General features: G+C 22.8%; 3 protein-coding genes across 3 annotated transcripts; 1 reads left to right on the plus strand and 2 right to left on the minus strand.

Moving 5' to 3' along the window:
• Window positions 1-425: 425 nt before the first annotated feature.
• PVVCY_0904490 (kinesin-like protein, putative) lies at window positions 426-3,746 on the minus strand (the record flags this gene model as incomplete). The annotated part of the gene is made up of 9 exons (XM_037634374.1): window positions 426-1,829; window positions 1,962-2,163; window positions 2,301-2,369; window positions 2,548-2,621; window positions 2,716-2,763; window positions 2,847-2,950; window positions 3,038-3,095; window positions 3,183-3,337; window positions 3,494-3,746. 9 exons carry the CDS (start codon window positions 3,744-3,746, stop codon window positions 426-428), a joined length of 2,367 nt encoding a protein of 788 aa, XP_037490476.1.
• Window positions 3,747-4,530: 784 nt separating this feature from the next.
• Window positions 4,531-12,211, minus strand: PVVCY_0904500 (conserved Plasmodium protein, unknown function; the record flags this gene model as incomplete). Its single annotated transcript, XM_008626787.1, has 2 exons — window positions 4,531-10,964; window positions 11,107-12,211. 2 exons carry the CDS (start codon window positions 12,209-12,211, stop codon window positions 4,531-4,533), a joined length of 7,539 nt encoding a protein of 2,512 aa, XP_008625009.1.
• A 2,294-nt stretch (window positions 12,212-14,505) lies between these two features.
• On the plus strand, window positions 14,506-15,897 carry PVVCY_0904510 (protein YIPF6, putative; the record flags this gene model as incomplete). The annotated part of the gene is made up of 7 exons (XM_037634375.1): window positions 14,506-14,518; window positions 14,611-14,666; window positions 14,883-14,964; window positions 15,049-15,091; window positions 15,221-15,340; window positions 15,498-15,634; window positions 15,788-15,897. The coding sequence occupies 7 exons, from the start codon at window positions 14,506-14,508 to the stop codon at window positions 15,895-15,897; spliced, it is 561 nt and encodes a 186-aa protein (XP_037490477.1).
• Window positions 15,898-16,030: the final 133 nt, after the last annotated feature.

Here is a 16,030-nt window from a genome sequence, read left to right on the forward strand (position 1 = left end):
TTAAGATCCGTGAACATGCTTATTTGTGATGGCATAAATAGTTGGTTTTTTTCAAAAATTTTGCTAAAAATTTCTGGCATTTTTATTAATTTTACCTTCTAATAAATCTTTCAGTAATTCCTATTTATTTATAAATGCGTATACACATATTTGTGTATAAATTAATGTGGATATTTTATTATCCTTATGAATGGAATACAAAAAAATATTGTATTTTATGAAAAAGGGAATATCAAGTTGGTTATAAAAATTGGGTAAATCTTTGAAATTGGGGTTAAGAAGAAATAAATTTTGAAAGAACTTAAAAAAATTAACAAAAAAATATAATATACATAAATGGCACTGGCAATTTTTGCCAAGTGTAATGAAAGTAGGTGTTATGACAAATTTCCTATGACATAGTTTGAAGATAAATTTATTTAATTTCAGATTTCCTTTGAGATAAGGTTTTGATTATATTTTTCATTTATTTGTTGATATATCGAAACAATATTTTGATTAAGATTTTTTAAAGAAGAATTTTCATCTTGGATATGATTACTTAGCTGCACACCTATAATAATTTCATCATATGTTTGTTTTAATTTTTCATAATCATAATTTGTAATATTTAGACTTTTTTTCCCATTTTTTAGTATTAAACTATATTTATTATTGTATACATTTTTTAAAATATTTGCTAAAACTTGAATATTTTTAAATAATATTACATTTAAATAATTTAATTTTAAAATAGTATTAATTTTATCGTTTAATTTGTTGGTTTCCATTTGTAATATTTTACTAATATCTGTGTAAACTAGTTCTATTTGTTTTTTCTTTTGATTCATGTTTTCATATAAGTACGATGTGGTTGGTGAGGGGGAAGTGGCAATGGTAGTACTAGTGTGTATTGGTGAGGTGGCAGTGGTTGTATGTACTGGTGAGGTGGCAGTGGTTGTATGTACTGGTGAGGTGGCAATGGTAGTACTAGTGTGTATTGGTGATGTTGCTGCGTTGGCGTATTGTATAATTCCATCGGTTCCTTTTATTGATAAACTTTTTGAAATTGGCAAAAAGTGGTTTTCCTCAATTTTAACATAAGAGGAATAATTTTGTACACTTTGATAAGGGATAGATGAAGCAGGATTAGAGTTATTTAGAGTAAGGGGAATAGTATTTTGTTTTTCCAGGTCTTTTAGATTTTGATTATCATTATTTTGAGCTATAGTAGGAACGTTTTGAGTGTTTGATTCTTTTTGATTAGCGTATAGGAGATCGTTTAAATATTGTGTATTTTTATTTAATTTTGTTTTTTTTTTTTTTAAAAGATTTAGTAAATAATTATGATTAATTTTTAATTGTTCTTTATTATTTTCTTCTGCCTTAACAACTTTGATTAAATTATTAATTATATCATTTTTTTTTTTAATTAAGTTATTATATTTATGTCTAATTATGTTTGTAAATAATTCCATAAGTTTATTTATCATAATATCGCTAGTATGGTTTATTATTTTGAATTTTATATTTTTTTTTTTAAAATGATAAATATAATTATTTGGATTAGTAATAATTTCATTGGTCCTATCATCATTATTATTGTTTTTTTTTAAAAATTGTAGACTCTCAAAACTTGAATCAAAACTTTCATAATCTTCTTCAGAGGAAATACTTTTATTGTTATCTGAATTTTGTGAATTGCTACTTATTTTGTTTTTTGTTATTTTTTGTTTGATCATTTTACACCTCTTTGAAAATATTAAGCTATTTATAAAGTCTTCTATTTTATGGCAATTGAGATTTAAGCAAATTAAAATGTGCATGAATGAATTTCCATTAAGGCTATTCTAATGTGTAGAGTTAAAAAAAAGTGATAAATATTTATTATTTTATGTAAATAAAGTTGGTAATATATATAAGGTATGTTATTTTTTAATATTTTCCTTATTGCTACTATATGTGCATTTTTCTTGTGTTACTTTTAAAAGCCTTGTCAATTTGGAGTCTCTATATGGGATATGGACATTATAGGAATTTTCGACCTCGCTTTTAAATTTATCATTTGACTTTGTTCTATTTATATTTTTGGCTATTTTATTTTTGGTACTTAGTGATATAATAACTCTATTTAAGACAGACAATGTGTTGTTAATGTTGATGAGTTCCTTTTTGTTGACCATTCTGTGGGGAGAGAAGATTGAAAAAGTATATACACATGTGTATGTATAGAGAGTTACACTTAATATCGGGAATCATATTTTTTGCTTTCTCGTTATATTTTATTATGATTATTTAGTATTAAATTTTCAAAGGCTAACTTTATATCGTTAAATTTTTCGGAGCCAGCTAAATCAATGAAATTAATCTGAGAGAAAAATTCTCTTTCCCTTTAGTATAGAGGATAGAAGGTGGAAAAATTTATCAAGTGTATATGTTTGTTTATGTAATTAAAACTGATTAAGTGCATATGTTTGTTTATGTAATTAAACATTGTTAAGTGTATTTTTTATGTTTTTATTGTACTTGGCTATCTTGTGTTGATATACAGTTAAAAGGCAATGTGACCTAGAGGAGACCAAATTTTTTTTTGTTGCATATGTTTTTCTATATTTAAAACATAAGTTGATAATATTTTTAACCTAAAAAGGATGTAAAGAGTTTGAAAATAAATTAATTTTTACAGTAAAAATTGTTTTGAAAATTATTTAGATTGAATTAATATTTTTTTAGTACGTCTTCAATATTTTTCACTGGGAGGAGTGTAATGTTTTCTACGTAGGTCTGCATAGAAGAAAGAATTCGATCATCAATATTGTTTCTTTTGCTTATGGGCTTATTGTTTTTTTTATAATTTTTTGTTTTACATTTCCTTTTTTGTCTTCTCTAATATTATTGTCATGAAACTTTGAATAGTAACTAATTGTTTCGTCGGTAGTTGTTGGTGATTGAGATAGTTGAAAAAGTTTTCCTAAGTATTCGTAATTAAATAAAGTTAAAATTTTATATTATAAATAAAGTATATTATTTTTGATTATTTTTTTTTGTTTTATCTTACCGAGATCTCTTGTTTTTTCCAGATAAATTTCTACAACGGATATAGAAATTTCGATATTCTGAAAAAGAGTTGAAAAAATAAAATATAGAAGAGAGAAAATAATTGAAACATATTTAAAATGTAGTGAAGAGGATTTTTATGGTACCTTATTTATGTTTTGTAATTGAAAAAAATAGTTTAAAGAGTAGTAAATTAATCCATTATCGTCTGCATTATCTAAATCGGTTCTATCTCCATATAATGTATAGGTCTTGCCACTATTTGTATTTCCATATGCTAATATTGAGCTATTATATCCATCTTTATTTTTATATGACCATAGAAAAAAAAATTGAAATTGTAAAATGAAAGACATCGAAATGAAGTAATATAATTGAGGTGAGAGTGTGCAATTATTATTATGCATATTTTTCAAACTTTGATTAGAGATATTTTGTTTTGCATATATTTAATTACTTATAAAGTTGTTTATGAGATTTTTTCCAATTAATTGAAAAATATCATTTTGATTATTATGAACATCGAAAACATGATTAAAATTAAAAGTTTTTGTTATGATTTCATTTATATCATTATAACTTTTTTTATTTTCAAATAAAAGTAGTTGATTATTTTTTACTTTATAAATTGCACAGTCATCATCTTTTAGTTTAGAAAAATTTTCGATATTTGGTTTAATCCGTAAAAAAACTTTTATATTTTCATTCATATTGGTGTTGAAAATAGTGTACTATAATTGTATGTATATATAAGGATAAAAACAGGAGAATAAAAAATGCTCATTATCCAAACAATAAGCATCAACTTAAACTTGGAAGTATTTATATGCATATATTCACTAAATTATGAGCACTAAACAAATATATGATTAAACAAGGAATGGGATAAAATTGATACATATATTTGTTTATTTTTAGAGGAATAGTGACTGAATTATTTCATTATCATTGTTCTGTCTTATTGAAGAATAATAATACGGACCACATGTTTAGCTTCCCTTTGCATATGCTCATAAATATATATGTGCGTAATTTGCTTTGAGATAGAAAAATAATTAAAAAAATAATAAATAAAATACCAAGTTTGTATATTTATACCTTTGGATAATTAAAAACATGTATACATGTTGAAAAAGTATAGGGATTATGTGTCTACAAAAAGTGTGTGCATAATGCACGAAATGAATAAACTAGCGAATTGAGCAAACTAAAAAGTTATATGAAAAAAAAAAAAAAAAAAAGCATATACAAAAATAATGGAATGTGAAATATTGTGTATGAGATATATGTCTTTTATTTTAAAAGCATAAAGTAAGTTATTTAAATGGAAAGAAAAAGAAAAAAATAATGAATAGAAAATTTATTAAAAATTAGGGAGTAAGAAATATAAGATTTACTAGTAATTGGTTTGGATATACATTGTTGGGAAGAATGTTTATGTTATTCTTGTCTATGATTAGTTGATTGTATTTGTTTTCTTTATAACTTTTGTATTTATAAAATGTTTGATATGTTTATAAAATTATTGTTAGCTTCTAATAGTTTGGATATATTTAGGGAAGGATTTGTATTATTTTCATTAAAATAATTGATTTGAGATTTTACATCATTTTTTTTTTTTTTTTTTTTATTTTTAAAATTTGGTGAGTTATTATTGTTACTATAATTAGAGTGGTTATTTAGATCGGTAGGAGAATTATAGTAATTTTCATGAATCTCTGTTGGGGTTAAATAATTGGTTGATAATTTATCTGAAGCATTCATTTTTGAATTCATAATAAATTGGGCACAATCAGAATCTTTGTAATTTTTATTAATTTGATCAGAGCAAAAATTATCTAAAATATCATTTTTATTTGAATGATCGATATATATACCATTTTTGATATGTTGAGATTCAAACAAATTTCCTTGAGGTATGTCTTTATTTATTATATTAGCATTTGGTCTTTTTGATGTGATATTTTTATTTGTAATATCGGTGTAGTTAGCTAAATTGATGTTTAAAATATCATTTCCTTGTTGATGTTTTGATATGCTTTCTATTAAATTATTATTAATTCGTTCATTATTGTAATAATTGCAATAATAATTTGTATAATAATTATTATTATTTTGTTCTATGCCTACATTAAGGTTATCAAATTCATTAGAAGGATTATGGTCAATACTATTGATAGTGTCTTGTGGTATTTCAGTTGAATTGTCGGTATGTTCTTCTCCAATTTTGTCATTTTTTTTTTTGTCTCTTTGTTGTGGTGTAACTTTTTTTCTTTTATAAGTTGTTTTTTCAGGTTGTACATTTGTATTTTTTTTTTTTGAATAATGAGTAGGTTGATATTCTGTATGTTCATTATTTTCTCGTGTATTATATTTTCTTTTTTTTTTATATTTACATAATTTTTTAGTTAGTTTAATAATTTTGCTTTTATTATTAAAAAATTCACTAATATGTTCTTTATAAAAATGTAAAACAGTTTTATCGATATCTATCATTCTTTTTCTTTTTGTTGTTCGAGAGCTAGCTACATTTTTACTAAATCGTGTTTCCATTAATTTTAAATTTATACAATCAATATCAATAGTATCTTCAGGAACATATTTATTAATTTCATTAGTATTTAGATAATTATTTTTTAAGAATGATCCATAACTTCCGTTACAACATCTAGGAACCCAAAGAAGATCATGAGAATTTGTTTTATTATGAATAATATCAATTATGCTAATATAAAATTTGACTTTTCCAAATAGATAAAGCATAGAAAAACTCGATTTATTTTCTTCAAATTGATTTATATTTGAATTATCGTCGTTTTCTGAATTAATACATTCACTGATTGTAATATTATCATCATCATTAATATCTAATTCATCTACTTTTGATTCTTTTGTAAAATTTTTAACATAATTTTCTTCATATCCATCATATTTTTCAGGGTTAATTTTTATGAAATTATTTTTTCCTATAGTTTCTGATTTTGTAATATCTTTATTATTTGTATTTAGATACATTCCCATATTTGAATTATAAAAATAGTTATCAGATAGGCTATCATTTGTTTTGTTATTTTTGTCATTACAATTTGGTAAATAATATTTATCATTATTATTAATTGGGTATAAAGAATTATTGTATATGTATGTATTGTCTCTAGGGTAATTATTTATATGTGTATCTGGCTTTATAGTTGATAAATACATTTCTTTATGTCCAATATTATAAATATCATTAAACTGGTTATATTGGCAATTTCTTTGATTTATATGATCTTGTGTAGGTGTATTAGACAATTCTTTTTCATTAAATGGGATGGGAGATGTAGGATCATTGTAATATGTATTATTAATACTTGGATTGTTAGATGTAGATATTTGATTTTCTGAACTAACAATATCTGGATTTACTTGATCTGTTTGATTATTATTATTATTATTATATGGAGAGAATGTATCATTATTCTTTTCGTTGTCATGAATATTATGTTCTGTAGTATTGGTATGGTTTTCGAGTCGATCCGGATTGTTATTATTATATCGTAGGTTGTAATTTTCTTTATTATGTTCTATGTAATTAAAATTTTTAGAGTAATATGTTTTTTTTTGTGTATCTATATTATTGTTATATATTCTGTTTAGTGAATAATCACAGGAATCAATTGTTGCATTCATTGCCATAACATGATTAGAAGTGGTGTACAAATTATTGGGATCATTTTGTGTGCCTGTATTTAAATATTTTAAAGGACTTTCATAATTTATTCGATATGTATTAATATGTGAATGTGAATTATTAGGATTTGTTTCTTTTTCATATTGCATATGAATTTGGTTAGGGTGAGAAACAGTTTGAGAAAGATTTGCATTATCTATAGTAGATGTAAAATCATTTGGACGATTTATAATTATATTGTTTAAATTATATCTTGATTTTAAATCAAATGAAACTTGATTATTATCATTTTGAAGTATACCAGGAAGTTGATTAAATTTACAATAATTTTGATAGACATTTTGGTTATTAATTTTTTCATCAAATTGTATTATGGAAGGTTGATTAATTTTTTTATCAACATTATTTACTTTATTATATGAATAAAAATTTTCATTTGTATATATTTGAGGATATTCATTTTGGTTATTTTCTTTATCTATTTTATTTTCATGGATATAATAATTAGTTCCATTCATGTTGGTTGGGTCTATCAATTTATTTTTATTATTACAATTGTCGTAGAAATTTAAAAATTTTAAATTGCATGGATTATTATTATCTTCGTTTTGATAAACTTTTTTTTCACATTCATTTTGATTATCAAATTCGAGTTCTTTTGTGTCTTGATTTTGTAATAGGTTAAATTTATGATATGATGAATTTGTGGAGTTTATTGATTGATTATTGTTTAGAACATATTGAATATATTTTTCATCAGGTTTGTTTCCTATATTTGTATTATCTTTATTTTTAATTTTGTCATTGCATTGATTGTCTTCATAAATAACATTCGATTCGTTTGTCTCTGCATTTTGTTTGTTTACTAAGTTTATTTTTTCATTTTTTTCAGGGTTTATATCTTCAACTGGTGAACACAAATCCTGATTATTTGTTTTTCCATGCACAAGGTTTAAGTTAGTTATTTGTTTTTTCTCTTTTAAGTTTTGAGTAGTAGTATCACAAATTGGGGTTTTTTCAATTTGATTAAAGTTATAAATTATATTTCCATTTACTTCATTAATTTCTTCTGTTTTATTTCTATCAACTTTTATTTGTTCTTTATTTAAATTTAGATTTACATGATCTGGAATTTGGTGAGTTTGAGAAAAATCATCAATGTTATTTATTTTATGTTTATTAGGTTCTATGGTACTATTGATTTCATTTACTTTGGGATCTACATGGAAGTTATAATTATTATTGTTTATTTTTTTTGTTTCATTTGATTGTGTTATAGTTGAGTCATTTTTTTGTGACTGCTCCTCATCATCTTGATAATTCTGTTCATCTGTTTTTCCATTTGCTGCATTATCATTGTTTGTGTCATTTTTAAGTTGGTTGTTTAAATTTGCGTTTTCGTTTTCCTGATCATGGTCAGAAATGGGATTTGAAAGATCGTCCTCATTTTTATTCTTCATATTTGTAGGTTCGATAAATGTTATATTTAATTTTGAATTGTTTGTTTGAATTAGTTCAGGATCTTTGGAAATGTCGTCATTATTTATTAGTTTCATTTTTTGATTGTTAGTAATATTTTCTATTTCACTAAAATAATTTTTTGTAGTATCATTTATTTGGTCTACATTGATTATTAGTTTGTCTTTATTTTGTGGGTCAGTATGTATTTGCGTGTCAACTTCAATAGTCTGATTTTTATTATCATTTTTATCGTCATTAAAATTTTTATTTTCTTTTTCAGAGTTTTCATCAGCTTCATCCGCTTCAACAGTTTCAACAGTTTCTATTGTATTTTGTGTTACATCATAAAAGTTGTTTGTGGTTTGTGAAAAAGTGGAATTGGAAGGGCCACTACCGTTTTGATAATATTGAGATAAACAAGAAGATGGATCGGTGTCGTGTTTATTGTATCGGGTTGTAGAACCATCATAATATTGATCATTTTTATTTTCTGGTATATTTGATAGATTTTTTTCAGGAATAAAATTATTGTTAGTATTATAATTCCGATATTGTAAATGTGGATAGTGATTAATATGTTGAGTATCATAGGAATGAATATTGATAATAGTAGGGTTGTTAGAAATTTGTTGAATACATTTATTATTTTGATTTATAATGGGATCATTTATTAGATAATTATTGATATGGCGATCTGTGAGAATTGAATTATTTATATTTTGATTAGTAGCAATAGAAATATTATACATATGATTATTATTAATAATATCAATTGGAGGGTCATTAAAGTTGTTATTTATTGTACTTTCATATGGTATATTATTATTTTTAATATTATTTATATAATTATTATATTCAAATTTTGAATAATTATTTAATTGGATAATTTGATTGTCTTTTTTATAAGGAGGGAAATTATTCATATTTATGTCTAATTCAATATTATGTGCATAATTTGATATAGTCCCATTTTTATTAACAAAATTATTAGAATTTTTTTTGTTCATACAATTATTATATATATCAGGATTGCTATTTCTATTTGTACAATGCTTATGTATTTGATCGGAGTTAAAATTTTCTATTTTCTTGTCTATACTATATATGTTGTAATTCATATTGTTAGGAAAATTATTTGATGTATTTACTGAATAAATATGATCAGAATTTATGTTACGATTTATGAAATTATTTTTATTGTTTATTTTTATATCATTTAAATTTTTTTGATTACTATCTTTTTTCAAATGATTTTCATCTATATTATCGAGTATGTAATTATTTACGCCATTGGATTCGGTGTGATGGATGTTGCTATTTTTTATAGAGCATGTATAGGGATATGTACTTTTGTAGTTATTTATAGGGTTTGAAATGTTGTAGGAATCATTTTGGATTGTCCCAGTATTACTACCATGTTCACAATTGTTTAGTGGGTCATTTTTTTTATGGGGTATACCATTTTTATTATTACTAGAGAAATATTCAGATGTTTCTGGTGTATTAGAAAGTGTTCGTTCATAAATACTATTGTTGTTACTATTTGTAAGACTTTCATTGAATGTCATGGAAATATTTTCTGGATTTTCTTCACTATTAATGCGATTATTTTCTGTTTTATCTTCCTCATTATTATCAATATTTTTTCTGGGTGTATTATTATGAAATGTATTTAGTGTATTAGTATTTTCTATTTTTTTAGTTTCTAAATGTGAGAAATTGTTATTTTCATTTTCACAGTTGTCTCTGTATGTTTTGTTTTTATTTCGTTGTGTTGATTTTAAATCTGATTCATATTGATTAAATGTTTGAAGGGTTTTATCATTATTTTGTGAATTATTATGAGCATGATTGCTTCTTAAATTGTAGTACTTATTGTAATTAGTATTACATGGAGTAAAATTATCGTCATTAATATCTCCGTTAATGTTATTATTTTTATTTTTATAGGTTTGATCTGAATATAAATCATTAATATTTATTTGGTTAAAGAAATTTGTATTGTTAATAATATTGTTCTCATTAAATTTTATATTAGTCATTGTATCTGGACAATTTGCTGGGTATTTGTTTTGAACATTGTGCATTGGCTTAATATTTTCGATAGGGTTATGACTTAAATTTGGGGCCATATTTGGATTAAAATTATTATCATCTGTATTATTTATATCGGTCATATTTCTAATATCTTGGCTATTGTTTTTGTTAGTAGGAATTCGAATTTCACTTTTTATATTATCTTCTTTAAAGGATTGAAAATCATTTTTGTGTTTAAAATATTCAAAATGATTTAGATTTGAATCATTGGAAAAATTAATATTATTAAAGCGTGTATTTTTAAACATTTCATCATCTATATGATTTTTTTTGATATCGGGATAATTTAAGTTATTTAGAATGTGGCTAGCCATATTTATATTATTTCTAGGTGTTCTATTAATATCGTTAAAATTGTTTATATTATTATAATTATATTCATTATTTGGAAAAACATTATCGTCAAATAAATTTATATTGTTTGGTGTGTATTCATAATTTTGATGAGATGGGTTTTCATCTTTTGATTTGTAAAGATATAATGGTGTTTTTACTATATGTTTAAAAGTTATATGTCTATCGGTGTTTATTTGGATTTTTCTGATAATGCTTACACTACATTTTTTCCCGCTACCATAAATATTTCCATTGTTTAATACAAAAACGTGTAGATAATTATCTGTGTCTTCTTTTTTTATCCCTAGACATATGCATATACACCGATGAATATTGTATAGGGTCATCCCGCTATGGATACCTACAAAAGAATGAAAGATTTGTATAGTAAGCCAATTTTAGATTTCCACAAATATACTTGCGTAAAGACATAAATAAATATAGTAAGCATGAATGCTTGTAAATTGCGCAAAAATAAATGTATAAAAGAATGGATGAATTACCTATATATCTGCATATGTTCTTATTATTAAATGAGGTACTTATTTTTAGTTCGATAATATCATATTCATTTATATTTTTATAAACCCGGACATTTTTGTTTAATGAGAAATTTATGGGATTAGGTATATTGGTATTTAATAAATTGATGTTATTACATTTATATTCATTATTTATACCTTTTGTGCATATATTATTGGTTGGGTATTGCTGATTTATATTCATGTTCAATGCTTGGAGTGGCTGTTTATTATCACCGTTTTCATTTGTACTATTATTATGTTTAAGTGCACTATTTGGATATTCATGGTTACAAAACTGCCCCGATTTCAAAGGACTACCTTCTTTCCCCTCATCCATTACAGTGATATTGTTGCCCATACAATTAGGATAGTAATTATTAGAATTACTGAATTGATTCATTGACATTGGGTTTATGATATGTTCATAATTGTTATGGAGAGGATTGTTAATTTGGTCTTGTTTTATTTTTTCTTTTGGAATGTGATTGGTAGTTTTTTCATGAATATATGATGAGGGTATTTTTTGAAAATCTGAAATGTGTGAAAGATTATTTATATCTTTTTGAGTATTTTCATTTTTAATTAAATTAAGAATATTAATATTTTGATTATTAGAATATTTGGTAAGATGATTATATTCATTTCCTGTTATGCTGGTATAAGAAATCATAATATGTTCATCTATTTGTTGTATATTTTGTTCATTTTTAATTTTTTTAAAATTTTCTATAATTTTTTCAAAATGATGAATTAAAGATGGATATAAAATTAATGATCTTGTTAATAAATTCGAATAGACAAATATTTTGTATAAATCATTTCTACTTAGTTTTTTAAAATAAAAATTTTTATCAATATAATTAGTGTTTATTATTTTAATCAATTTTATCATATCACAATCATCAGTTGTACTGTTGTTTGTGTCATTATATAAAGTATCTTTATTTTTTGTGCTAAATGTATAATTAATTTTAAAGTCATCAAATCCACTAAAAAAATGTTTAGTTTTAATTTGTTTGTTTTTTTCCTTCTTACACATTGGCATTGAATTTGGAGTGTTGTACTCTTCTTTCATCACGTCCATTTTGTTTAAATGTGAAAGTAAGGAAATGAAGAAGTGAGTAATCAAATAAATGAATAAATTATAAACTAAAAATACAAATAATAACAATTGCAAAAACAAAATAAAATTAAATAAAACAAGGTTACATATACGTCACTTTTATATTATATCTAAAGAAAAGGAATATTACAAAAAAACAAGCGTGAATTATTAATACATATACGTATATGTCTTGTCTAGACAGATATATGGTATATGAGCAGTGACTGTAGCTTAATATAGTAGCTAGAAATTTATGTATTCCTATATATTTCTTATATATAGAAACTATATGATATGTTGCAGATGTGGAAAAAAACGATACGATTTTCCACATATATATATTCATATATATATAAATGCATTTGTACAGAGGTATATACACGCATATATCCATATGTATACATAACACATATGTGAAATAATACATGAAGTTTGTAATTACACTACCTATATCTGTGATCAATCACAGAGTAGAAATAGAAAAAAATAGGAAAAATGTTTTTATTAATATTAAAAAGTATGAAAAATATATTTTTTTTTTTATATTTCTAAAATAATATAATAATTAAAAAATATTAGCTTAATACAGCTTTAAAAACCTTTTTTACTCTTGTAAAAAAGATAAGAAGGGAAAATATGTATGTATAGAATAGCTGTACTTACAGCGATATGTAGAAGGGGAAAATATATAGCGAAAATGAAAAAAAAAAAAATAAAAAAAATAAAAGTAATTACAATGAATGCTCTAAATGCAAAAAATTATAAATATAAATAATTATCAAACAAATGAATGGTCGTAATTTAGATCTTTTGGAAAATAAAATGTAGATAACTGTACGTGCTTTTTGTTATGGAAAATAGTGTAGTCCTAACATTTGCACACGCTGATATATATCGACATGATGATATTTAAATAAAATAATATGGTGTATTCACGTCAGTATATTATTATATCTGATCAAATATTATAATTTTGATCTCTTTTTTTAATTTTTTTTTTTATGTACATATTTGGATAGACTTGGATCCATTTGAAATTAGTTTAAAATACTTTTGATAAATCATTTTTAGGTAATAAATATTATTAAAAATGTTAAAGAAAAAGTGTATTGTTTACTTAATATATCTTATATTATATGTACAATTATATAGTAGTATACCTTTAATTTTTTTATAATAATTTAGGAAATGATAAATTATATAATGGGAAATAGTCTTATTAGTATAACATCATTTTAGTACACTTATAGAAATCGGGACATATACATATATATATGGTTAATGTGTTAATTAGTAGGTTATTTATTAAATTTTGTTTGCATATTTAAATATTTATGTACTTAAAACGTATGAAAGAATATATATTTGTACATATATATCAGTATTTTCCATTTATATAATTTGAAGGTATGACCAAACTGATCAATATCTAAACCCTTAATTATTATACATTTTTTATATGTTATAAGATGAATTAGGATAAAATAATATACCCAATGATGTATGCTTATTCACCTAATGAATTATTTATCTTTCTGTGAATTATGAACAGGTTTTAATAATTTCATATATATATTAGATTAGTAAGGCCTGTAACCTTATATTTATAAATAAGTATAATTTAAAAAACAAATACAAAAAAGGATTTCAAAAATATATTTATGATATATTTTCCTTGTATTTTCTTAAAAATGGTATTTGTATTTACATAAACTGAATGAATTTGTATACATGGTTTATCTTAAAATTTTTAAAATATAAAATAATAATAAATGCGGGTAGTACCAATACTGTACTATAATAAGCAATATTATAACTGTAATCCATAAAATTGCATGATAAATAAATTATATTAGGTTTTCAATATTATTTAATTTTTATTGTAAATGGATATGTAATGAATATATTTTATCCTTAATGAAAAAATACATTTTGGAAAAAACGTTTTTTGAATTATGAAACCAAATCATAAATTTCCATAAGAAACATATCACATAAAGTAATTGAAAGAAAAAGGTGTTATAAACACAGTAATGTAATATATCATAACGATTGATAAAAAAAACAAAAAACATTAATAAATGTGTGTGCAAAAAAAAGTAAAAAATTTACTATACAAAATATAATTTTTTAGATTAAAAGTATATATTAACTTGTATTTTTTTTTCTTTTTGTCGAAAGAATACATAGTTATATAATAACTTTAAGATAAATGTATATCTGTAAGAGAAAATCCAATTTTATAACAAAAGAAAACAATAAGGGAAAGGAAAATGGCAACAAAGAGTAATAATATATATATAAATATTTTAAGTAAAGTTGTTATTTGTTTTTTTTAAAGATATAAAATTTTGTAAATTATTTTTTTATATATGTAGCGATGCAATACACTAATTATGAGTTCACCATGGATGAACCAATTCAAGATACGCTGGTTTGTATATAATACTATTAACATGATTGAAGATAAACATATTTATTTATTTGTTTGTGTGTTTATATGGGCAAAATTGATGTTATTTTTTATGAAATAAGCAGTATGATTTATAGTGTCTTATAATATTTATATTATTTAAAAAAGTTAAATTGAAAAAGCATACACAGTAACTATATTAAATTGTTTATTTTTATTATTTTATTAACAATACAGATACGAGATGCAAAAAGTATTTATAAGAACATATTACAGTCTTGCTTTCATCAATACGACAATGATAATATAGTGAAAAAATGTAACAAAAAAGTAAAAAATAAAATGAAAAACAATTTTTAGATTATTATTTTTAACATTTTTTATAATATTATTTTTTTTCAAGGGGATTTATGGGGATCTTTTATTGTTTATGTAACCTTATCAATGTAATTTTTTTATAAATATACAAAAGTTTTTATATTATAATTGAGAACAAGAAAATTTTCGAAAAATATATCTACCTTTTTAATAGCATATGTATAATAGATATACCAACATTTTTTTTTATTACTTAGAATTATATTTTTGGATAAGGAGATATTGGACAAGAAGAACACATTTGCATATTTTTTTGTCATTTTTATGGTTGGGCATATTTTAGTTTCCTTAAATTTGTCTTTACTACATATAAAAATGTGAGTTAATTAAAACTATACAATTATATGATAGAAGAAAAAAAGAAATGTTGATACATTGTGTTAGCCCTTAACCTACAATAATATTTCATGTTTTTTAAAATTAGCATGCTAGTATGATTATAAAATATATACATATCTATGTTTTTAATTTTAGACATTTTTTTCAGTCATTATGCATTATTAGCTACTCTTTATTTCCAATAGTATTTTCCTCATTTATTAATATGTTTATACCCTGTAAAATGCTCCAGCTTTTATTTTCAATAATATCCACAGTATGGTCATCCTACAGTAAGTTGAGGATTAATATAATTTAAAATTATGTTATATTAACAAGTTTATAGAATAAATGATTTTATTGATGTTGCCCTGAAAGAAAATATGCCCACAGCTTTTATGGATTTTTATATAGACAATATTTTTTATTTATTATTATTTTCGCAGATTGTATCCTTATTTTAGGAAAATTCACAAAAAATAATAGATTAATGATTTCTTTTTTCCCAATTTGCTTATTTCAATTTTTTATAGCTACACTTTTGTTAATTAAATAAAATAAAAAAATGTTTATTTTTTTTGGTCATTTATGTGTGCGTTTTTTAAATATATGAATTTTTATAATATATATTTTTTAATTGTTTATTGTTTTTGATTAAAAACTCTTCTGGACATACAAAAATAATTAAA

This window comes from Plasmodium vinckei, assembly GCF_900681995.1.
Source record: "Plasmodium vinckei vinckei genome assembly, chromosome: PVVCY_09".
NCBI lineage: Eukaryota > Apicomplexa > Aconoidasida > Haemosporida > Plasmodiidae > Plasmodium > Plasmodium vinckei.